Here is a 21,072-nt window from a genome sequence, read left to right on the forward strand (position 1 = left end):
CAACACCGAGTGACAGCTTTTCGTTAGAGCTTTTTTCTTCCTATTCTTGTTTTATCATTATTATTATTATTATTATTTTATTTTATTTTTTCCCGCGTCTATTCATTCCCTGTCCTATGTTATCGAAAGACACTCTTTTGCTCTTTGTTTTTGTTTCATATACCTCTTCGCGAGATATGGTGCTCAAATTCTTCTCTCCTTTTTTTTTCTTGTCTCGGTAAAACGATCTGATTCAATAACGGATACTAGGAAAATTCCGTAGCACCTCTTATATGATTTCGAGTGAATCGAATTACCCGTAGAAAAAGAAATCATCATTCGAACCATGTTATTGAATTTATATGACATATATAGCTTATTTAACGTGCTTTCATTTTGAGTATCACGATTTTATATACGACCGCGACTAAATTCGTATTTGAACATATTTTTTTTGTTATTGGTTTAACGGCTATTACGGTTAATTATCTAGATTACTTTTGTCATAGTAGATAATTTTAATTTATTAAAAATTTAATTTTTATTTGCGTACCTATAATTAGGTGTTTCCAGCAATACAATATTCAATTTATTTTGTAAAATAATCGTCTAGAAGTTGCAGAAAATAAAAAATTTAATAGATTTTGATTGTCTAATATCTACCCATGTAAATCGCTGGAAGAGTTCAACACGTCTATGCTTTTGTTTTCAATATAAATACAATTAAACGCTTATAACACTATAAGTAACACTATAACTATTTTTTCTTATATAATTACATAAAACGCTTACCTCCACACGCCTGCGGTGGCAACGGGAATATTAGCGTCGTAGAGCTTTTCCTTCTGGCCACAGCACAACCTAACGATTGTGGCTTGAAACTGCGAAGTTGTTGCATGAAATCCGAGCACTCCATCAAAGCCACGTCGGCGAAGTGTAAATCACACAGTATGTGATTCTTGAACCTCCTGGCCCGTTTCTGGTTCGGGCCGGTAAGGTTCATTCCACACGAGTTGCAACGCAAACATTCTTCGTGGTAGTGCTTGTTGTCATACAACAAAGAAGTCTCTATTAAGAAAAACAAAAACAACCGAATTAATTTAAGACTTTAATCCGATTAAACTTACATACACGATCATAAGTATGTATAATGATGGCATATGCGTATAATAGTATATGCATTGTTCTTTTTAATATTTTTTTTATAATTCTACTCCATTTACGAAGGTACTTCGGTCATACACTTATGCACAAGGGCGTGGCTTCACCATATGACAGGTGCGTAAATAGTAAACGTTATTGTTGTAATATTATTATTATTATTATTATCTCTATTTATTTGCATTATATAAATTTATATATACTGTAACTATCGTTAAAAATTGTTCGATTTAGTGAATTATTATCATAAGCTGGTGACCGTCTATATTGAAATCAAATATATCATTACTATTCATTACAAATCATCACTTTGTTAAGTGGCCATTATGCCTATCCTGTTTGTATAATTCAAAGGTCGTCATATAGTACTTAGTTTTTGAAGTCTTTAATTTTAATACAATGTTTATCTTTGTGTATAATTTGGTATACACAATATGTATTTATATCATATTATATTCATTTTACTTTTATTCCATGATCGAAGTTATTAATTTAAAATTTTCATAAAAAACAATTTTTTTTAGGAATATATTTCATAGCCACTTATTAAAAGTAATTACTAATTTATGGCTTCGTTCAAAAATTGTTTACTTTGAAAATAAAGCATTTTCCCCTATATTAATTTAGCGATAACAATAACTATAAAAATTATTTTATTTTTATATTTTATTTTTTAAAATATTCAAATAATGGTTATAAAGGAAAGGAAGAAGCTATGTGTTTTTAATTACCAATATATTGAAAAAAATTATATATATATATATTATATAATATAGTTCATGTTATTCACTATAAATACATACATTATATATTTTAAGCAGGAATTCCATAAAAAACACTTATAATATACATATATTGTATATTACTGAAAATAATGTTTAATAAATAATTTGCTTTCTAAAAATAAGAATTTTTATTCAAGAACTGTTTAAACATAATTATTGTGTAGTCTATATTTTGAAATAAATGTGTTTTGAAGTACAAAAGTTATATAAACGTAACAATAAATAAATAATTTAATAATAATGAATAAAGGCTATAAATTATAATTTAATATAATGTACCTACTATATAATATGTATATTTTCACACGTAAATTAAAATTTGTGAATATTTCTATATTTATAGATGACTAATAATAAAAAATTGTGTAAGGTATCTAGGATGGTTCTAAAATAAGGCTTTAATTAATTAATTAAAAAAAAAGAATCATTATTTATTTGTAACAAAATTAGTTAGAAAGCTGATTTTTTAAATTTGAATAATATAAATTAACATTGTGACTAAAACGTATTTATAATAATATATTAAAATGTACTTAAGAAGCTTTTCACACGTTTTTAAAACATAGTATTATTTATATTTAAACATAATATTAAATTCATATTTGATGATATTCTTACATTTGTTTAACCAAATTTAATTTAACCTAGATTAAATTGATGACAATAATAGTCGAAGAAAAACGTCATTCATTTTTATATTATAACAGTATACATTAATAATTATAGCACTGAACATAAGAATAATTTTCGATACACTAGTGTACGATCACGCGCCGTAAATGCATAATAATTATATATAACCGAATAATCGTAAATTGTCACTATGTGAGTGCACACAAACGAGCATTTCGCAGTTTGTCTCATAAAGCCGATCTAATAACATAAACCATACCGTACACCCTTGTTTCTAGACCCTTTAAAATACAACAATCTGTCCTAATTAGTTATACGAATTCTATGACTTTCGAACGCATCCTGTACAACGAATTTCGCCCAGAGCTGTCCTTCAATTTATTATAACAACGATACGAATTTTAACGACATTATAATAATATTCATTATTTTTGTTTGGCTTGGTGAAATAAAATTTCAATAATTATGCGTCTATGTATTTCTAAATAGGATTTTTGAAGTTGTAGTCGTTGTAGAGTCCTAATTTACGGTCCACAAGATCGGCAGAATTTAAACTAAATTATTGTCAACAAACGAAGTCCACCCGTTATCCGGTGAGTAAAAACGCACCGCACCAATGTTCAATCAATTTTGATGCAATGACATTTAGGGACAAAGAAAAAAAGAAAAAGATTCTGAAACGACGAAAATTTAACTTTTACAGTAATGCGTATTAAATATTTTGAATTCAATGACAAATCATTACAAATGAAAAATGATTGTGGACGGAGTTAGCTTATATTATTGAGAATATCTTATAATAGTTATTACAATATTGTAATTAACTACAAAGTAATATCTATTACAGATTGATTTTCATATTTCTAAAAATACAGCTATAATATTATAATAAATAATGATTTATATCTTAAAAAATATTGAAACTATAGTTATGAATATTATCACATTTTTACTTTGAAAAATAATGAGAATTTTTAATTTTGACTACTTAAAGTTAACAACTAGATCCAATTTTATATCGAAAATCACAACCGTAGTTGAAAATCGAAGCATATTTTGTGTATACAGACAAAAACAAAAACACGTTATTATAAATTCAATACATCCATTACCCTTCTCAGAATCTAAAATGTTTGTAAATCTGGTTTTGATATTACAATTAATTATACTAATAAAATTAAAAGAAAAAATGTAAAACAAAACGACGGCTAGAATCCGTCCGGGTCATGATGTCATAATATACCATGTGCACGTAGATGTGATGGTGGGGGGTGGGATCGAATGATGCACTCTGGTTGACACGTCGGAAATGATGGATTCATTGGATTCTATAACGTGACAAATAAACACACTCACATACGCAAGAGAAGAATATTTTTTATTTATTTATTTTTTTATATAGATTTTATTTTTCCGAATATAGGAAATTTCGTGGTACGAAAAAATACATTTTTATACCTAAATACGTGATATTAAATTATAGCTGTGTTGTAGTTTTCTATATGAAACATATTATAGATACATTATAACGAATTGCGATCGATTATAGCACTTGTGTCGCACCGAAATCGATAATTATTCTTCGATATCAAATGTTGACAACATAACATTATGATATTAATATTTTACGTAATATTATATAATATTATTATTACGATGACGTAAGTTGCAGGTTTTAATCGTATTATTATTGTGGTGAGGTGGCGAGATACGCGATGTATCTACTGCAAAATAGGCGATAGTACGATCGATAATCGATTATGTATGGGTACAGTGAACAGAGATTGAAGTAAACATTTATTAGATTCGATTGTAAATTAATTACGTTTTATGGGAAAAATTAAGCGTTGATGGGAACGTAGAAATGGTGATTACTTTTTGCTAAAATAACGTGAAAAAAATAAAGAGTTTTTGCGGAACCCGACGAATGTTACTGTTTTGTATATAATACATTTATCGAGATTACAATTATTTCAGAACATAGACCGCGAACAGTCGCGTTTCTAAGCGTCTGTTAAGATGGTGAAAAACACAGTGGAGTGTTTCTTTACACGAGATATTCTAGTGTAATAATATTACTTATAAATAGTACGCGAATCGTATAAATCACGAAAGATGATAATATATCAGAGTTCGCCAACGTGAGATTTTACAATATTTTATTAAATCGAGCGCGATTAATGTCACCTTGTTCTTAATGTTATTAATTGGTTTTAGTAAAACAATGATTTTATTCGATCTTTAATTAATTATTTTTTTTTTTGTATCACCTTTATTCGTATAACACTTTTGGACAGAAGAAACACTCCGAAAGTTTGTACCTAGAAATAATCATTGATAAACAAGTCAAGTCATTTGGACTTTCGATTCAAAAGTTCGGAACCGTTTTTTCAAGTGCAATTAAATTTATCATCGTAGCTCTTAAGTCCAATGAAACTTGTAAATATTATAGTACAATATGTAAATATGTTCCATCATTGCGACAACTCGGCTCTCGATATTTCTTATCGCGAAATTGACATAGATATAGGTATATATAATTCACGGATGTGTGCGCACACCATTATCATTTGGCAGCAGCCAAAATAACGTATGCTTCTATCATAATCTAAAATGTGTTTACCTACCTACTAAGATATTCGACAGTGGCTCAAAGCGAAACCCCACGCGATGTAGTGAATAATAATTATATACATTGTAGTGTGTGTTGAGGTAGACGACCAAAATCTCAGGGCGCTATTAAATCTCGCAGCTTAAGGATTTCTCGCTCGACAAGCGTGACATGCGACTATTAATTATTCTCGACAAGGCTATATAATATCGAACTCGATTTATAGACAGGTATAACGTACGATCGTAGTGCTAGCATTTTCCACTATCATCTTACTCACATTATGGATAATATGCATAACGTCCCAACTCTTATTTGAAACCTGTTTCACTTTTAACGGCTCAAAAAAGTTCTAGAAATAATAATAATAATATATTATACATGTTGACGCCTGTATATATAATGTTCAATTTTCTTCTGTGCGCCTGCGATATTACTTTAATCATTTTTATTCAAATATGCTTTATTGTGTAAAATGTATTGTCTGTCTATTGGACATATCGCACAGTTCTGAATTTTTAATATGACATTTTTCTTTGCTCGTTGTAATTATGTGTCGCGTGATCAAAATAAAAAAAAAATTAAACAGGTCTGCAGCATATTTTACGTAATTATATTGGGATAATATAATATGATCTTATTTGTCATAAAAAAATACACGTGGTTTTCTCTTTCTGTGTCTACTTTTTAGATATAAATATAAGCTAAATAGTAATAGTAGTTATATTATTTAATTATTGTGTACTGAGTGTTGGATGAACAAATGAGATGGATTGATGTGGACAATAATAAATGCACTGTGACCATGTGATTAAATGGGGAAAATGCACACATTATGTCAAATCGGATCAGATTTTGGGGGAAAAAAAATATAAATTTATCGTCGGTGGACGAGCAATGTGTTTAATCAGATTATTCTTCAGCTGATGTGTCCGTTTGTGACGTCAATCATCGTAAGTACATCATTCTGTTAATCCGTCACCGGTGAATGCAAGTGAAATGATTGTTATTTGCAATCGGAAAATGAACCCTATAGGTACACTAGTTGGTACGTTTAGGATTGATATCCCGAATTGGCGAGGAAGGGGAAGTTAGGGTATTATTTTAATTATAACGTTATAATTTGACATATCGTGTTTGTGTTTAGTTATGAGAGCACTTAACGTTACTACATAATACCGTAGGTGGAAAATATAGGACTTATCTTCGATACGATTTTCTGAACCCTTGCGCTTTTAAATCAATTGAAATATTATCGCTCGTCGGTTAAATTCCATTGCTCAAAAAATACCCATATATTCGAAAATCATAATTTTTTGTAGATTATAATATCGTTAACAATCACAATTTATATATATATATATATATATTACCCCCCCCCATCTCGCTTGAGAGGAGAAATCCGTGACGGCATTACGAACTTTACGTTCGTAACATTATTATGGCCGGCGCTGTTGTCGAAAATAATCTTTTTTTTTAAAAAAACATCTGCTTTGACGATGATGGTCGAGGATTATACGAACGTGCCATAATTCGTCGCAATGGTCTGGTACGTATTGCTTTCTGTCGATCATACAACATACATATATATATATTACATGCACAACCCGGTCTAAATCTTTCGGATTTAAGAAGATTTAGTCTATATGAATAACGGTCACTTGCTTTACGCCAATCACTCCGGTGGTTTATCATGTATTATTCTCGATGTCGATTTACTCGTCGACTTCGCCGTGAGTGTAGCGGAAATCCACCACACTTGTCTATGCTTATTGCCAACTGATATTAAATACATCGTATTATAATATTGTTACAATACATACGCGTTATGATTGGAAATTAATTGCAGTCATGACGTGTCCGGTTTTAATAAATCTAACGACTGTGTGACAGCCGCAAATTCGTGAAATGGTATCGTGACAATTATTATAATATTATTATAATTTTACTGGCGGTTAGCGTACACGTTCGATTCGTTGGATTCGTCCTGCCGCGATAAAGCCCTGAATTGTGATTTACGTCCGATGTACTCACATTATGGTCGCTGAACGTAAAATATGTGTATATCATTCTCGTGTAATTGTCGTAAAATAACGTAGGTATATGCATAACAAGGTATACAAAACGTAATGTGTAGGTGTAGAACGCACGTGCAGTTGATTTGTCTGTTAATCATATACGGTACATAATTGTATATAATGAATAATGAAAATATATATAAATATATATATATATAAGTCATGAAATTATATAGATAACACAACATTTGCATTAGATCCAAGGACCTATTTGAAAGTTTAAATTATTTAGATAAATACCATGGTGATCATAGAAGTAATACATAGTTCTATGGTTCTATCATCTTTTATACTACTTTACTATTTCGTGGTACTTATGGAATAAATCTATTAACAAATAATTAGTTGGTAATTTTAATATTATTATATATGTCGTCACTGTAGATAATACCAATCTGAAAATGGACATTGGACTATGAAACATTGATTTATATATTATTTAAGAATCATAAAAGTGAATTTTTACCTAATTAAAAATAGGGGAAATGAAACTGCTCTAGAAAATCAAAAATGAAACTTTCAAATGAAATTATCGAACAACATTATTGACACTGGCAACTGAAATTTAAATTTATAGAACAATAATTATTGTGAATTGAAAAATTAAAATAAAAAACATACCATAGATCGTAATATAATTATAACATTACTATTTACAATGTGATTTATATTAAAATAAATTAGAAAAATATGTTTTACGATAAATTATAATTAATAAAACGTGTTAAATATAAAATAAATAATCATTTAATTCTAATTATTGAACATTAGTGTATGCACAAATGTCTTGATTATAAATTATTGTATAGCAACTTGTATATCCTATACTTACAATGTGCCTACCTATTAGGATAAATTCACCACCATATACATTAATCATAAATTCATATATAATTCATAAGAATACTTTCATAATCTTATTATTTATGACCCCATTAAACATTAAAATTATTTAAAACAAATTAAAAATAATTATGAAATTATACGATCCTTTATTATTAAAAACAATATTTTTGACCAATAAATTTCACACCATTTTGAATATACAAATATGTTATTTACTATTCTCGATAAATAATTTATCACAAAACAAAATTAATATTTATTGTTTACAATGAATTCAAGTAGAACCAAAATATGATTATAACGATAAACAACATAAAATAATTTCAATGATTAATTTATATTGTATTTCTTAAAAATCTTGATTTAAGTAGAATTAAAAATTGAATATTTTATTACCTTATTTGATTTTCATATTATTATTTAATATGTATTATTATTAAGTATACTTCAAAATACTTTTTATACTTCTTTATCACGAGCTATTTTTTGTACTAATGATTATTTCTGTACGTTGGTAAAGTGAATATAGATTATAATATTACAAAAATTATAATTAATGAAAATATCTTTAAACATTGGTTTATATTATGTTAGTTGATTTACATTTTGATAATATTTTAACAACAGTACGATTTTTATTTACTTTTATTATAATAACTATAGTAGAACAATAAATTGGACATAGTATTATTAAATTAATTAAATTTTTTGGGCAACAACAATTTGGTATACAAAAAAAATTTATTGATATTTATATTGTACACTATATTCTAATATAATATTATTAGTTAAAAAAGTATTTTTGTAATATTATTATTATATATTGGATTGTTGGATGAATCCTAATAATATTCACATGCATTGATAATGTTTTAAATTATTTAATATTTTTCAATCATTAAAATGATCAGTATATTTTTATTTTTGTTATCTATTGGAATATTAACATTTACAATATATAATATTTTTGCTGGTCGTGTAATAGCGAGAGCCACAAATGAATTTCGGAAAAAAAGTGTATCGAGTTTAGTGTTTACGTACAGTTTGACAAGAAACCGTACATCCGTATGAAATAACCAGACAGGCTCAGACTAAATAAATTTATTTTGTTGACATTTTACATTCGCCTGGTGTTGGAAAAATATAACATTTGGTCCAAAAGTTTTTATTTCATAAATTAAATAAATATAGTTTTAGAACTTTTAACAACGTATTTTGTTGCCGGAAATGATGTCTACTATACGATAACGCGATAATGTCAACACATGTATTATTATATTTATATTGTGTTACATTAGCAAATAATATATAGTAGTTACTTTTGATGGCAACGTCATACTATCGTACGTAGGTGGTTATGTAGTATTATTAACGTCGCCGATGATTGATTTATAGAACGATTAATAACAATTATCAGTTTATCCGTTCGTTTCGAACGAAAACGAGATAGTGATTTTCGATATATCGCCGAAGTCCTTTGGATGGGTGCCGTAGAAAAATGCGATTATTATATCGTTGCACGCATAACGAGATGAATTGCTACATAAATCATTGGGTTCAAATGCAAATTATGGCCGATAGCTTTTTATGCGTGGACTAGCTGGTGTAGCGTTCGAGTTTTTTGGGGATTCGTTTCCGATCGACCCGAACATAATTATTCGTATTTCGTATTTAGGTATATATTATACCTATATATTATAATATGTGTCATTGTGGTGAAAATAAAATTGAGATATTAAATATATTGCTCGACCAGCGAGCCCGGAAAACGCGAATGCGATATTTCATATTCGGACGGCCAATAAACGAACCGGGTATTGAAAACAACACTGCAGGAGACGGACAATGGAATTATTAATAACGGAAAAATGGATAGCCTGCATGCACTCGGGGAAAAGTCTCGGGAAGATTGACCGGGTAAATGGGCGGTGGTGGAAAAAAGTCGTTTTATATTAAATCGTTATTATTAGAATACGTGCACTGAAAACCGGAATACGTCGAAATCACAATGATCGCGCTGAACAGGAAGCCGCGGGGCTCAAAGGAGGAGGAATATACCAAACGTGCACGTTTTCTGAGTAGGTTTTTTGATTTCCGTCTTATTTGGTCTCAAAATACTATACTTTACAAAAAAAAAAAAAATACAATATTTTGTTATACTTATTCGAATGCACGCGAGGTGGCCAATGGCTATATAATATATGTGTGTATGTCTGTATTCAGTATTATTGGCATTTCAAACACTTACCGGTCGGATACTTTTGATAGGTAATTTATGGCGTTATACCCTACCCACAGTCGTCACGCTCACACACACACACACACACACACACACCAATCTTACACGTGTACATTCGACCCGCAGGAGGAGCACGTAACGGACCGTGCATATACGACCCTTTAGCTCAAATTTCAGATTTTATTGATGTTGTTTTATTTGCTCTCGAGATCAAACCCGTCTGTTGCAGAAGTGGCCGTAAAACGCCATGATAAAAGTTTCATTTCGAAAACCTTCTGGTGTATAATACGTACTATTATTGAGTATTTGACATTTCTGTTTAAACATTACAACAATCAATAATCGGACATAAAATATTTTTAAGTTGAAGAAAAAAAATCACCTAGTACTATTGCGCTAGCCTATAATATTATATTTTATTGTGTTTTATTGCGAAAATCGAAACACACCAATATGATTGGTTTGGTTTCAATTTCCACATCGTGAATAATCAAATTGTTTATTGTCGATCGTTCGAATTTCCCCTAATGCACGTTAATTAGAACTGTTCGTGATTAAACGTTTATTTGAGTTTAAACTTTTAAACACATTTTTTTAATACATTAATACACGCAATATTTTTTTTTACTTATGCTGATTATACGCTTTCAGAATAATGTAGTAAGTAATTTGAGTTTAAAATAAGTACATGAATATAAAAAATCTTGTACATACATTATAATATTAATTATATATTGTATTTGAATTGTTTAATTCAAATTAAACCAAATTCTACTGGTTAGTATTGCGTGCAATCGTTGGGAACTATGATGCGATCGCTGGACGGAGTTTGATGCCAGAATCTTATTATATATATATATATCGTTATTTAATTGTATTATATGTATTGTGCATGTAATTTATAATTCATTATAATTAAGTTATTGAGATTTAGGGTCAGATAAAGCATTGAACAAGTATAATATCTGTGTTAACGCAGAATTTTGTCACGACGAAGAATTTCACGAAGGTGAACATTTGATACATTAGATTTATTTTCGTGTAACTACATATCACTTTTTGAAATTATAAACTCTATCCGTGTGGCGCAGAAACTATATTGTGTTCATATGGAAATATGTGAGAACAACGAGAAAACTTTGCACGAACTACATAATTCTACCAACTTTAAACATTAAAACGAACATTAATTTTTCGTATGTGAGTAAATTATTATGGGAGCTGCGACGTTCGATTAACACGTATGTGAATGCATTTTAGTAAACAGATTTAAGAATAAGGATTAAATTACATATAAACGAGAGTGTTCAATAATGCAATAATAATAATAATATAATATTATTTATTACACAATTTCAACATATTTTTAACACTGTTTACAAATATATACATTTTTGTAATATAACCGGTTTACAAATTAATTAAAGCATTGTGAAAAGTGGGGACCACAGCACGTTTCTAAAAATATGGTTTAGGAGTTACCTGGCGCATCGGATAGGCAATTCTGTGGCATTCTTGTCGAGCCGGTAATAATAATATTATAATACAGTATTAATCTTTTTCCTCGATTTTAATAATATAATATACCTTTAATAATACAATACTGTATATTATTACGCATTATTTTATTATTTTATAATAAATATTCAAATAATATATTGTGAAAGGAAACATAATATTATATTATACTTTACATTACGTTGAATCCATATCGATACTGCCATACTGGGTCGAGTTTACAACCAACGACCAATAATAATAATTATTTTTATTTAGCTTAAATGAACATTTTTATAAATTTCTATCTCAATTATCAAAAGTCTCCACTTAATTTATTTATTCACCCGTGAAAGAATAATTGACAATCCCATATAATGGGTAACTGAAATGTTACAATTATTTTTCCTTAACAATGGAGACAACGTGCGCGAAATATTTTTATGTGTCTGCAATATGAAAGCTTTGGATTAATTAAATTTGTGTAAGATGGCAGCTTAATTCTTTCGCCACGGTGAATAAATGCCATAGGTGGTGGGACAAAAGTCAGGCAAAGATTGTCAAGCTCGTTTTCGACATACCGGGTAATAGGGCTAGTGAAGGGAATATTTAGCCCAAACTACATCAATATATATATATTGTACTTATATTATATAATATAAGGGTAGTTTTTCAGAGATAGTTTTTTTTCTACGCCTTTTTGACGAACACTGATCATTTATCGGACGTGCGCATACACTGCACCCATGCGTTAACGACAAACACCCTTCAGCTAGCTATGCCACGCAGACCCTGGAGCGTGCATCCTGTACATAACTAGGTGGAAAAGTAATTTCAGGTGTCCCCAAAATTACGCCTGTGTAGTATCATCGACCCTTTTTTTTTCTCTACGTCGAGAAATTTTGCAGGCCCATAACCACCACCATCCCACCTAAATTACCTCTACATCCATCATCATAACCTTTCGTCATCCTAAAACGCCGTGTGTTGCGTGACAAATAATTAAGGTGAGCGGACGTACATATATTTTGATCGTGTCAACGTGCAATGCCGTTTTGTGTAAATATATTTACTTAATTACTGTAGTATGTTTAATCATAATTAATATTGTCTAGTGGATTATGGTTTTGTTCAGGTCCTACGTGATTACAAAAGGCATAAAGCAAATAAACAAGAAAAGGAAAAAATAACTAAAAAATTGACCAACCAAAAACGGAATAAGAATGTTTTCAAACCTGCACGAAATAAACGGAAGAAAAAAAAACGCTACAAGTATGTAGTTATGAGCAATAATAATTATAGATGACGGCGTCGCCGGTGGTGCCAAATAAATATTAATTTACGTTCCGAAAGCACTTAAAAATAAATTTACATGCCTGTTTTGTAGTGGAAAGGCAGACTTAGTGGCGGTACTACGACAGACGGTGAAACTATATTTAAGTTATTTAACCACACCTATATATAGGGTATTTTGTTTGCATTAAGAATAATTATTTTGGCGATCAAAATATAAATAAATGAAACGAATAATTTTATGAAAAATATCAGTCTCCCAAAATACAGTTATTGTGGAAAAGCTGGGTGTACGATTTCGGGCGACCATGTCACGGTCGTAACCGTGGAAACGAATCCGTGTGTATTTGGTCAGCCAGGTTAATCTGTTGCTATTGTTGCCTAGCATAACGTAAAAGTAATTATTATTACTATTGGAGAAGTTGAGGAGAATAAAAATGTGCACGATTCTGGAAAATTGTTTTTCGATTTTAATAGAATAATATATATTAATATAATATTCGTAGCGACGTATGCCCGTGCAGTATTATTACTGTACATTTCGGTATTAACCAGAAATGGTGAAATAATATCTTATACTATATAGTATATAACTTTGGTTTGTTGTTCTAACTATGTGTGTAGCTGTTTAACACGTCTGATGTGATACGAGTATAAGATAAATCAATAACATTCAAGAGATTACCCTCCATAATATTACTGTTTATTTTTTTTTATTTTTTTAGAAATCACGTTCTCTACTAAACTTATTTACACACTCATACACATACAATCAATTATTTTAAGAACATAATATTATATATTTATATCAAGTGATAAATTATTGTATACTAAAATTGAATATAATATTGACGGAAACAATTTATTTGTACTACTTAAAGTTATAAGCAATTACTTAACTCAGTTCTCATAAACAGGAATGTAAACAATTCAAATTTGTTATAGTACTTGTGTTTAATAAATAAATTTCGAACATTTTGAAATGTTAAAGTGGGTATTAAGTATAAACATGCTTGAGCGTTAATAATTTTTTGCTACAAATTATAATGGAACCTATTATAGATACTCAGTAGTCAGTGTTTTACAATACAGTCATAGTACTATATACGATAGAATTTTAAATTATTGGAATACCATGTGACTTTAAATGTAAAAAAAGATACTTAATTTATATTTAATATATTATCATGTCAAATAATTTGAAATAACTACGCAATAGGTATATAACACAATATAGATATTTATGAATAATATAATTTTTCATCTGTATGACTGCGTATGAAGAGAATTTAATTGAATTTATAAAAAAGTGAAAAAGTAGGTACATCAAAAAAACACACCGAATATGTTCATGGAAAAAAACCACTCTAATTTGTAATTCATACCATCTCATTTTTATCGTTTGAAATTTGATCTACTCGCATGTATGACGAACGTACGTATAAACGAATAAAACTATTAGTTTTTGGACATTCATCAATGATAAATCGTGTGACATAAAAATGTAATCGAGTTTCGATATTATTACACAACATTAAAACGGAATACAAGTGGGTTTTATACTTTTATTCTGGTACTAAACTCGTTAGAATATAACGACCGTTTAAATTATTTTACAATTTCCTAGTCAAACGAGCGTAAAAATGTTTGCACGTATAAAATGACAATAACATTACGCATAAGCATAATATTATATAGGTATATTATTATTTCCTCGGCGGTATATCGTATAGTGTTACTGTAATGCGATCGCGATTGTCCGTTATTTGTCGAAGTGTTTGCGCGCGTCTAACCGAATCGAAAATCGCGCCTGAACGGATATTATAATATTCACAGTCGGCTGCCAAACCTGCAAATCTGGCCCGACTACGGCGGATCATCGTCGATACGTTATGCGCGGTTCGCCGATAATTATTTAGACAGAAACAATAATATCCATCACGCAATAGCAACGTTAATAACAACAATTCGATCGTCACACGATCACGGACACGTATGCATACAATCCGAAAACAGTTAATTTACTTACACACTACCTACACGGTCTGCAATTATGGTAACGCGTGTTTCCGAGCGGAGTGTATCCGGAAGTGGAACACGCTGAACCGATACCCCCACGAATAGCCTAATAATAATAATAATAATACGGCTTATTGCATTTATGTTGTACCACCATAAGTGGTAATAATGTCGAATAACAATTATACGTGTAGTGTGTACCGTTCGCCAATCGATATTTTTCAAAACCCACGTACGATCGCACTTTAATACACAATTAATATTACCGTTGTTGTTGTTGTTGTTATGATGATTGTTATTATTAGCGGCCGGAAAGGAAAATCCGTATTGCGCGTGTTTCAATGGCAGCTATGTCATAAAAATATTAATTAAAAATTAAAATAGATATTTTGTTTTATTTTTTTCTATCGTTTCCCCGCTTAATTGTATTTTATCGACAGTTTTTCGTTTGTGTTCGTAAAGAGGCAGAGACGCATAATTAGCTACCCCCTCCCAGTACGACGTTTCAAAGTTTTTATAATTGAGTTTTGCGGAATACACGTTCGTACGCTGATAGTGTGTTGAATTTCGGGCGTACAAATAAAATAACTGCGCATTTAATTCAATTCAAAACAGTCTGGTGTGTACACTCGTCACATTATGAATATAGTACGTAGGAGCAAGACGAACATGTTTTATATTTAATGATGGTATATTGTTTTTTCCATTAACCAGAATGCTTGCTTACCATACCGAGTGTCGGAGATAATTAAGAATTAATGACTATCCAACACGTATGAAAAAAAGTGTAATATATTTCGTATATTAAACACAAAATAAATACAAAAATATAAAAACATATTAATAAAAATTAATGTCCTGGTGTTGCTATTTTTGGTTTTTATTTTTATTTTAGTACGGTTCCACAAACATCCCTCTTATATATGAACCGTTTCCAAATCATCAATCTACTAATAGAAGTTTTGTTGACGATTTGTTGACACTGAGGCCAAGTGGGCGGTTGTCCATCGATCTTTGTTTTGACGTGAGGCTATGTTGGTGAAATTTGATATTTCATAACGTCGTGATTTATAACGTCACGAAAGCAAATCCAGTCAATTATTGTTGCGATGCTCTTACATAATAATATATAGATGAAAATATCGTTGCGGTCGTATTTTATTATATTATATTATTATAAATGCGTATACGCGAAAAATATATTATTCAGATGGTAAATATATAGTGAACGTATCTACAGCTGTATAATCCATGAATATAAAATAAGTTTTAGACAATATGATCGCGATACAATTTTTTTTAAATCTATTGGAAATTATTGTGACACAGTCACATTAAAAACGTGACATTTTTTTCATTTTGTGACCAGAATCATAAGTTATGATAATCACGATTATCATAGATACATTATTTATCGTTTGTTTGAAACATTTCGTGTTCATTATTTTTAATGTGCCATATAAATCTACTAAATTATAGATAAAACAAAAATGTACCCAGGTCACAAACTGTATACGATGTTCTACTTAAATTACTAAATGACATGCGGTCAGAATAACGAGAGGTAACGTGAGTGCACGTCACTCGAAATGGTGACGAACAAAGAATGTCGTGATAAAAGACCATCTTTGTGCGTGGATATAGCTTTGTAATATAATATTACGGAATTAAACCAAAATGTTGACCTAAAGATTCTACTGTATCTTATGAGGTAAAATCCAATAATATTGACGAAATATCCGCCGAGAATAAAATTGCAGGAGGATATACCTCGGATAAAGGTGTTATCCTTTAAGACTAAATTGACATAAAATTTTTTTTTTTTATATACAATATGTTATAGTATTATAAACGTATAGTCTATAGTGTGTTTTTATTAAAAAAAAATAAAATATAATATGACTATAATAGTATATAATTATTATTATTGATCATAGATTATATTATTGTAACCAATTGGACCACATTTTAAAATAAATTATTAAACAAATTCTTAGTTTTTAGTGATATTGAAAGTTATACGATTATCTAAGAAAAATTATTTGTAAATATTATTATTAGACCTTGATAATTCAACATATCAGTAATTATATCATTATAATTAGAAACACCAATTGATATCTATATTAACGTACATTTTATTTTATTTTTTTATATTCTTCAATCTCTATATTATCGACATTATTATTGTTTGGTAACATCTTTTTTAGTTTTGTAATAATTTATAATCGGCCTTTGAATTATATTTCATTTATGAGGGTCGAAGTATTTTGAATTAGGCTAATATAATGATCTTTTTTATAACTCAACTATTATAGAAGATTTTTATAGAAAGTAATGCAGATTTTTAACCTTAAATTACTTGTTATTTATAAAGTAATATGTAGGAATAAAAAAAATATACTATACGTATTTTGTATATAAAATTTTACCAGGAAATTCTTGTTGTTTTATTATAAATAAATAAAAAAAAGGATTATTTATGTAAATTATTTTTGGTAGGTATTATCTATTTAATTTTAAATAAGTAAATGCAAATATTGTTAAAAAATTGAATACTTCATAAATTGTTTTAGGTAGATCCATGAAACGATTGAAACTTTCTGGAGTTCAGACGCTTATGCCCAAAATCTATATTACACTCACTTATATTACTTCAGATCAAATTAAAAACTAAACAAAAACTGACAATTTTAACATATTCTGAAACATCTGACCTAGTTTTAATGTAGAGTATATTTTATGATTATGTAAGTGTATATCATCAATCACGGTTTAGAGGGTTAGAGTTAAATTCAATTTGTAAAATAATTTTCACTTGAAAAACCACCAATATATTATAATGAGCTAAGTAAATAAATTGATTGAAATAATAACTCATATATAATTATAAAATAATTAATTTATGTACTTGTTTTATTTTTTTTAAATTATATTTGAAAAATTATATTATAGCACATTGGCTATATTAATAATGATAATAATATAATACCTACTTATACACTTTAAATATAATCAAAAAGTTAAAGAACTATAATTCTTGATCTTGAATAAAAAACTTGATATAATATTTAAAAACACACTGGTATTCTTCTAACGTGGTATTATTTAATTTAATTCACTTGATTTATTTTCAGTAATAAATTGTATTTATAAAAAACATACAAAAATTATCAGTTATTACCATTAAAATTATTATCACACACAATATTATATTGTTTTCATTACATTCTTTAAGTATTTTTAAAATAAATACAAATAAAAATAGTTACATAACAATATACAATTAATGTTACAAAATTATTTTAATCGTTTTTAAATTTATCTAATTTCTAAACGAATTAATTCTAACTACCAAGAATATATTATAATCTAATACATTTATGTCCATTAATATTTTATATTATTGTTCATGCACTGTTTACTTGTTTAGTCTAAAGTGGCTATTTTAATTAATTAGATAAGTAAGCTATTCATTTCATTATAGATTTTTCATGAATTTTTTTTTGTTAATTTCACAAAAAAAGTTTGTGAAATAATCAGGTTTTAAAATACATCACAAATAAAAAAACGAACGGTTTTTTTGTTTAGTTAAAAAATTCAATTTATTAAATAAATAGTTCTAAACCAGAGAACAACACATTTGTAGTTCATGTACATTCTGAAATAAATGTTCAAACGATGGTCGGAAAATTAAAATGTATACCTTTTAAATTTTAATGAATATCAATGGTCAACACAGTGGAATGGAGCATTAACTCCGATAAAACAAATTATAACTAGAAATCGTTGTAACCGTGTTTAACGGTATTTAGTAAAACCTTAGATGGGGTTCAATTTAAACTCATCGAGTATCGCATTGAAAGCGAATACAACCTATACGAGATTTTTTTCACGTTTCAATTTTAAAATGCTATGACCATTGAATCGATTAAATGTTTATTTACTTTTTAACGCGATGAAAAAATAGAAAAACACGCATGACGTGTGTTTTTTGGTTATGAGAGAAAACAATCTCGACAGTTTTTCGTAACTACAAAGCAAAAATTAAAAACCATATAAAATCACATATTATAATATGAAGTGTAGATATTCATAATTCTTTCGTACACACATATACACACCCATTGAATTGTTTTTTATTCAATTTTTGCATTTAATATGTATATGTACTCGTTATTGTAATCATACAAATAAAATATGTCTATTATTTGTTCTGTACAATATCGTGGGTTTTTAGTATGAACTGTTGTAATGTTTCAATGTGGTATATTAATTTAGTATTTATGCAAAAAGACAGCGATCGTTTCATCCGTAGTGAAAATATTGTTTTTCGATCTGTCAAATTCGTTTCTTGCGCACGACATTGACTTTTACGTTTTATCATAACAATATTTTATTGTCCAATATAATGTATTGTATATTTTTATAATCCAGAAATGCAATGTTATTCACATTTACCATGATTCTAAGCAAAACCATATTAACTTATAATAGAGTTTAGTGTAACCATATTATTATTAAGCCAAGTATAATCACGCAGTACACTATCGTGATTGTTAGGACTTCGGACTTCACCACTTTTAGATTTTTTATTTTTATCTGCATTTCACACGTCAAGTATTTAGCAAAAATGAGCTCACATAATAAAATATTTCAGCTAATTTATATTACGTATTATCAATTATAAAACGTATAATAGGCTTAGTATAAATTTAAACTAGGAAATGAAGGTTTCCTTTAAAAACATTTTGATTATAATTGTTTCATATAAGTCAGATGTTATGAGTTTTTGTTACACGAATATATTGTGTAAACGTAGATTGTGAAACAAAAAAATGTTGTGACATTCAGAGTTTTTGTACTACATTTTTTCAGAAATAAATTCCTTGAATCATTTACTTAGTGGTTAATAATAACTATTTCATATATACGGGTTAGAGACAGTTGAACTTTAGTAAATCGCACAATGGGTATATTTTAAACCTAATATAGCACTGGATGATAAATATACGTTTAAATAAATAGCAAAGAAATCGTACTTAACAACAATTTATCTTTGTTAATTCGATTACTTAATATAGATACCTACTTTTGGTGAATAGTTTCATACACGCACATTAGGATTTTATTATTTTTAATTGAATCGCATAAAATGGCACGTTTTAATATTTTAATAGGTATATAATGTTAACATTTCAAAACGTAAAGACGAATGTCACATCGAGGAAATGGGCAACAATCACTGGTTAAGGAGAAATAATGACTCGATTAGGCGAATAAGATCGCGTGATGTCTAGAATAGTTTATGGGTTATGTGTTAAAAAAAAGAAGAATAATAAAAATAAAAAAAAGAAAAGAAAAACATTTTATTTTATGACAAAAGGGTACCTTTTTATGTACTTATAGTTATAAATAGAATAAAACCAGTACAATAAATTGGATTAAATTATACTTATTTTGACCTTATTTTCTGTACGATTAATAAAATAATTACAAACTATTATTAATAGACAATTAGTTTTCTGAAAACACACTAACAACGTTATAATAGCCATAACTTAAATCAATTCAACTGCAATAATCTAAATTAAAATTATCATTTGCTTTATGAATTTTCATAACGATTATTTTGAAATTTGTCATCATAATAAACATTCAACTTAACTGATGTTAATATAGATTTTTGGTGTTGCGTTCAGAGAGGATACTAATTATATAATATTAAATTTAAATTGCATGCTCTATAGGTCAAAGATTTATAAGGAGATAATATTTTTGGGTTGAAAGGACTTAAAAGGTTGATTGGTCGATCGATATATTGGATTAATTTTAGAGAAGCAATATGAACACCAGTCACCGTGATAAAGAAGTTACTCGAGCAATATTTTAATCGAAATAGACCTGTGGAACGATTTTAGATGTGTTATA

At 28.5% G+C, this 21,072-nt stretch overlaps 1 protein-coding gene across 1 annotated transcript in view; it reads right to left on the reverse strand.

Moving 5' to 3' along the window:
* The window catches only part of LOC132919840 (uncharacterized), a 249,795-nt gene that overhangs the window by 59,754 nt on the left and 168,969 nt on the right, over positions 1–21,072 (reverse strand). Inside the window, exon 10 of the mRNA XM_060981725.1 lies at positions 772–1,047. Coding sequence (XP_060837708.1) covers positions 772–1,047 — 276 coding nt within the window. The remainder of the gene's footprint in view (positions 1–771; positions 1,048–21,072) is intronic.

Source organism: Rhopalosiphum padi, chromosome 2 (genome assembly GCF_020882245.1).
Source record: "Rhopalosiphum padi isolate XX-2018 chromosome 2, ASM2088224v1, whole genome shotgun sequence".
NCBI lineage: Eukaryota > Metazoa > Arthropoda > Insecta > Hemiptera > Aphididae > Rhopalosiphum > Rhopalosiphum padi.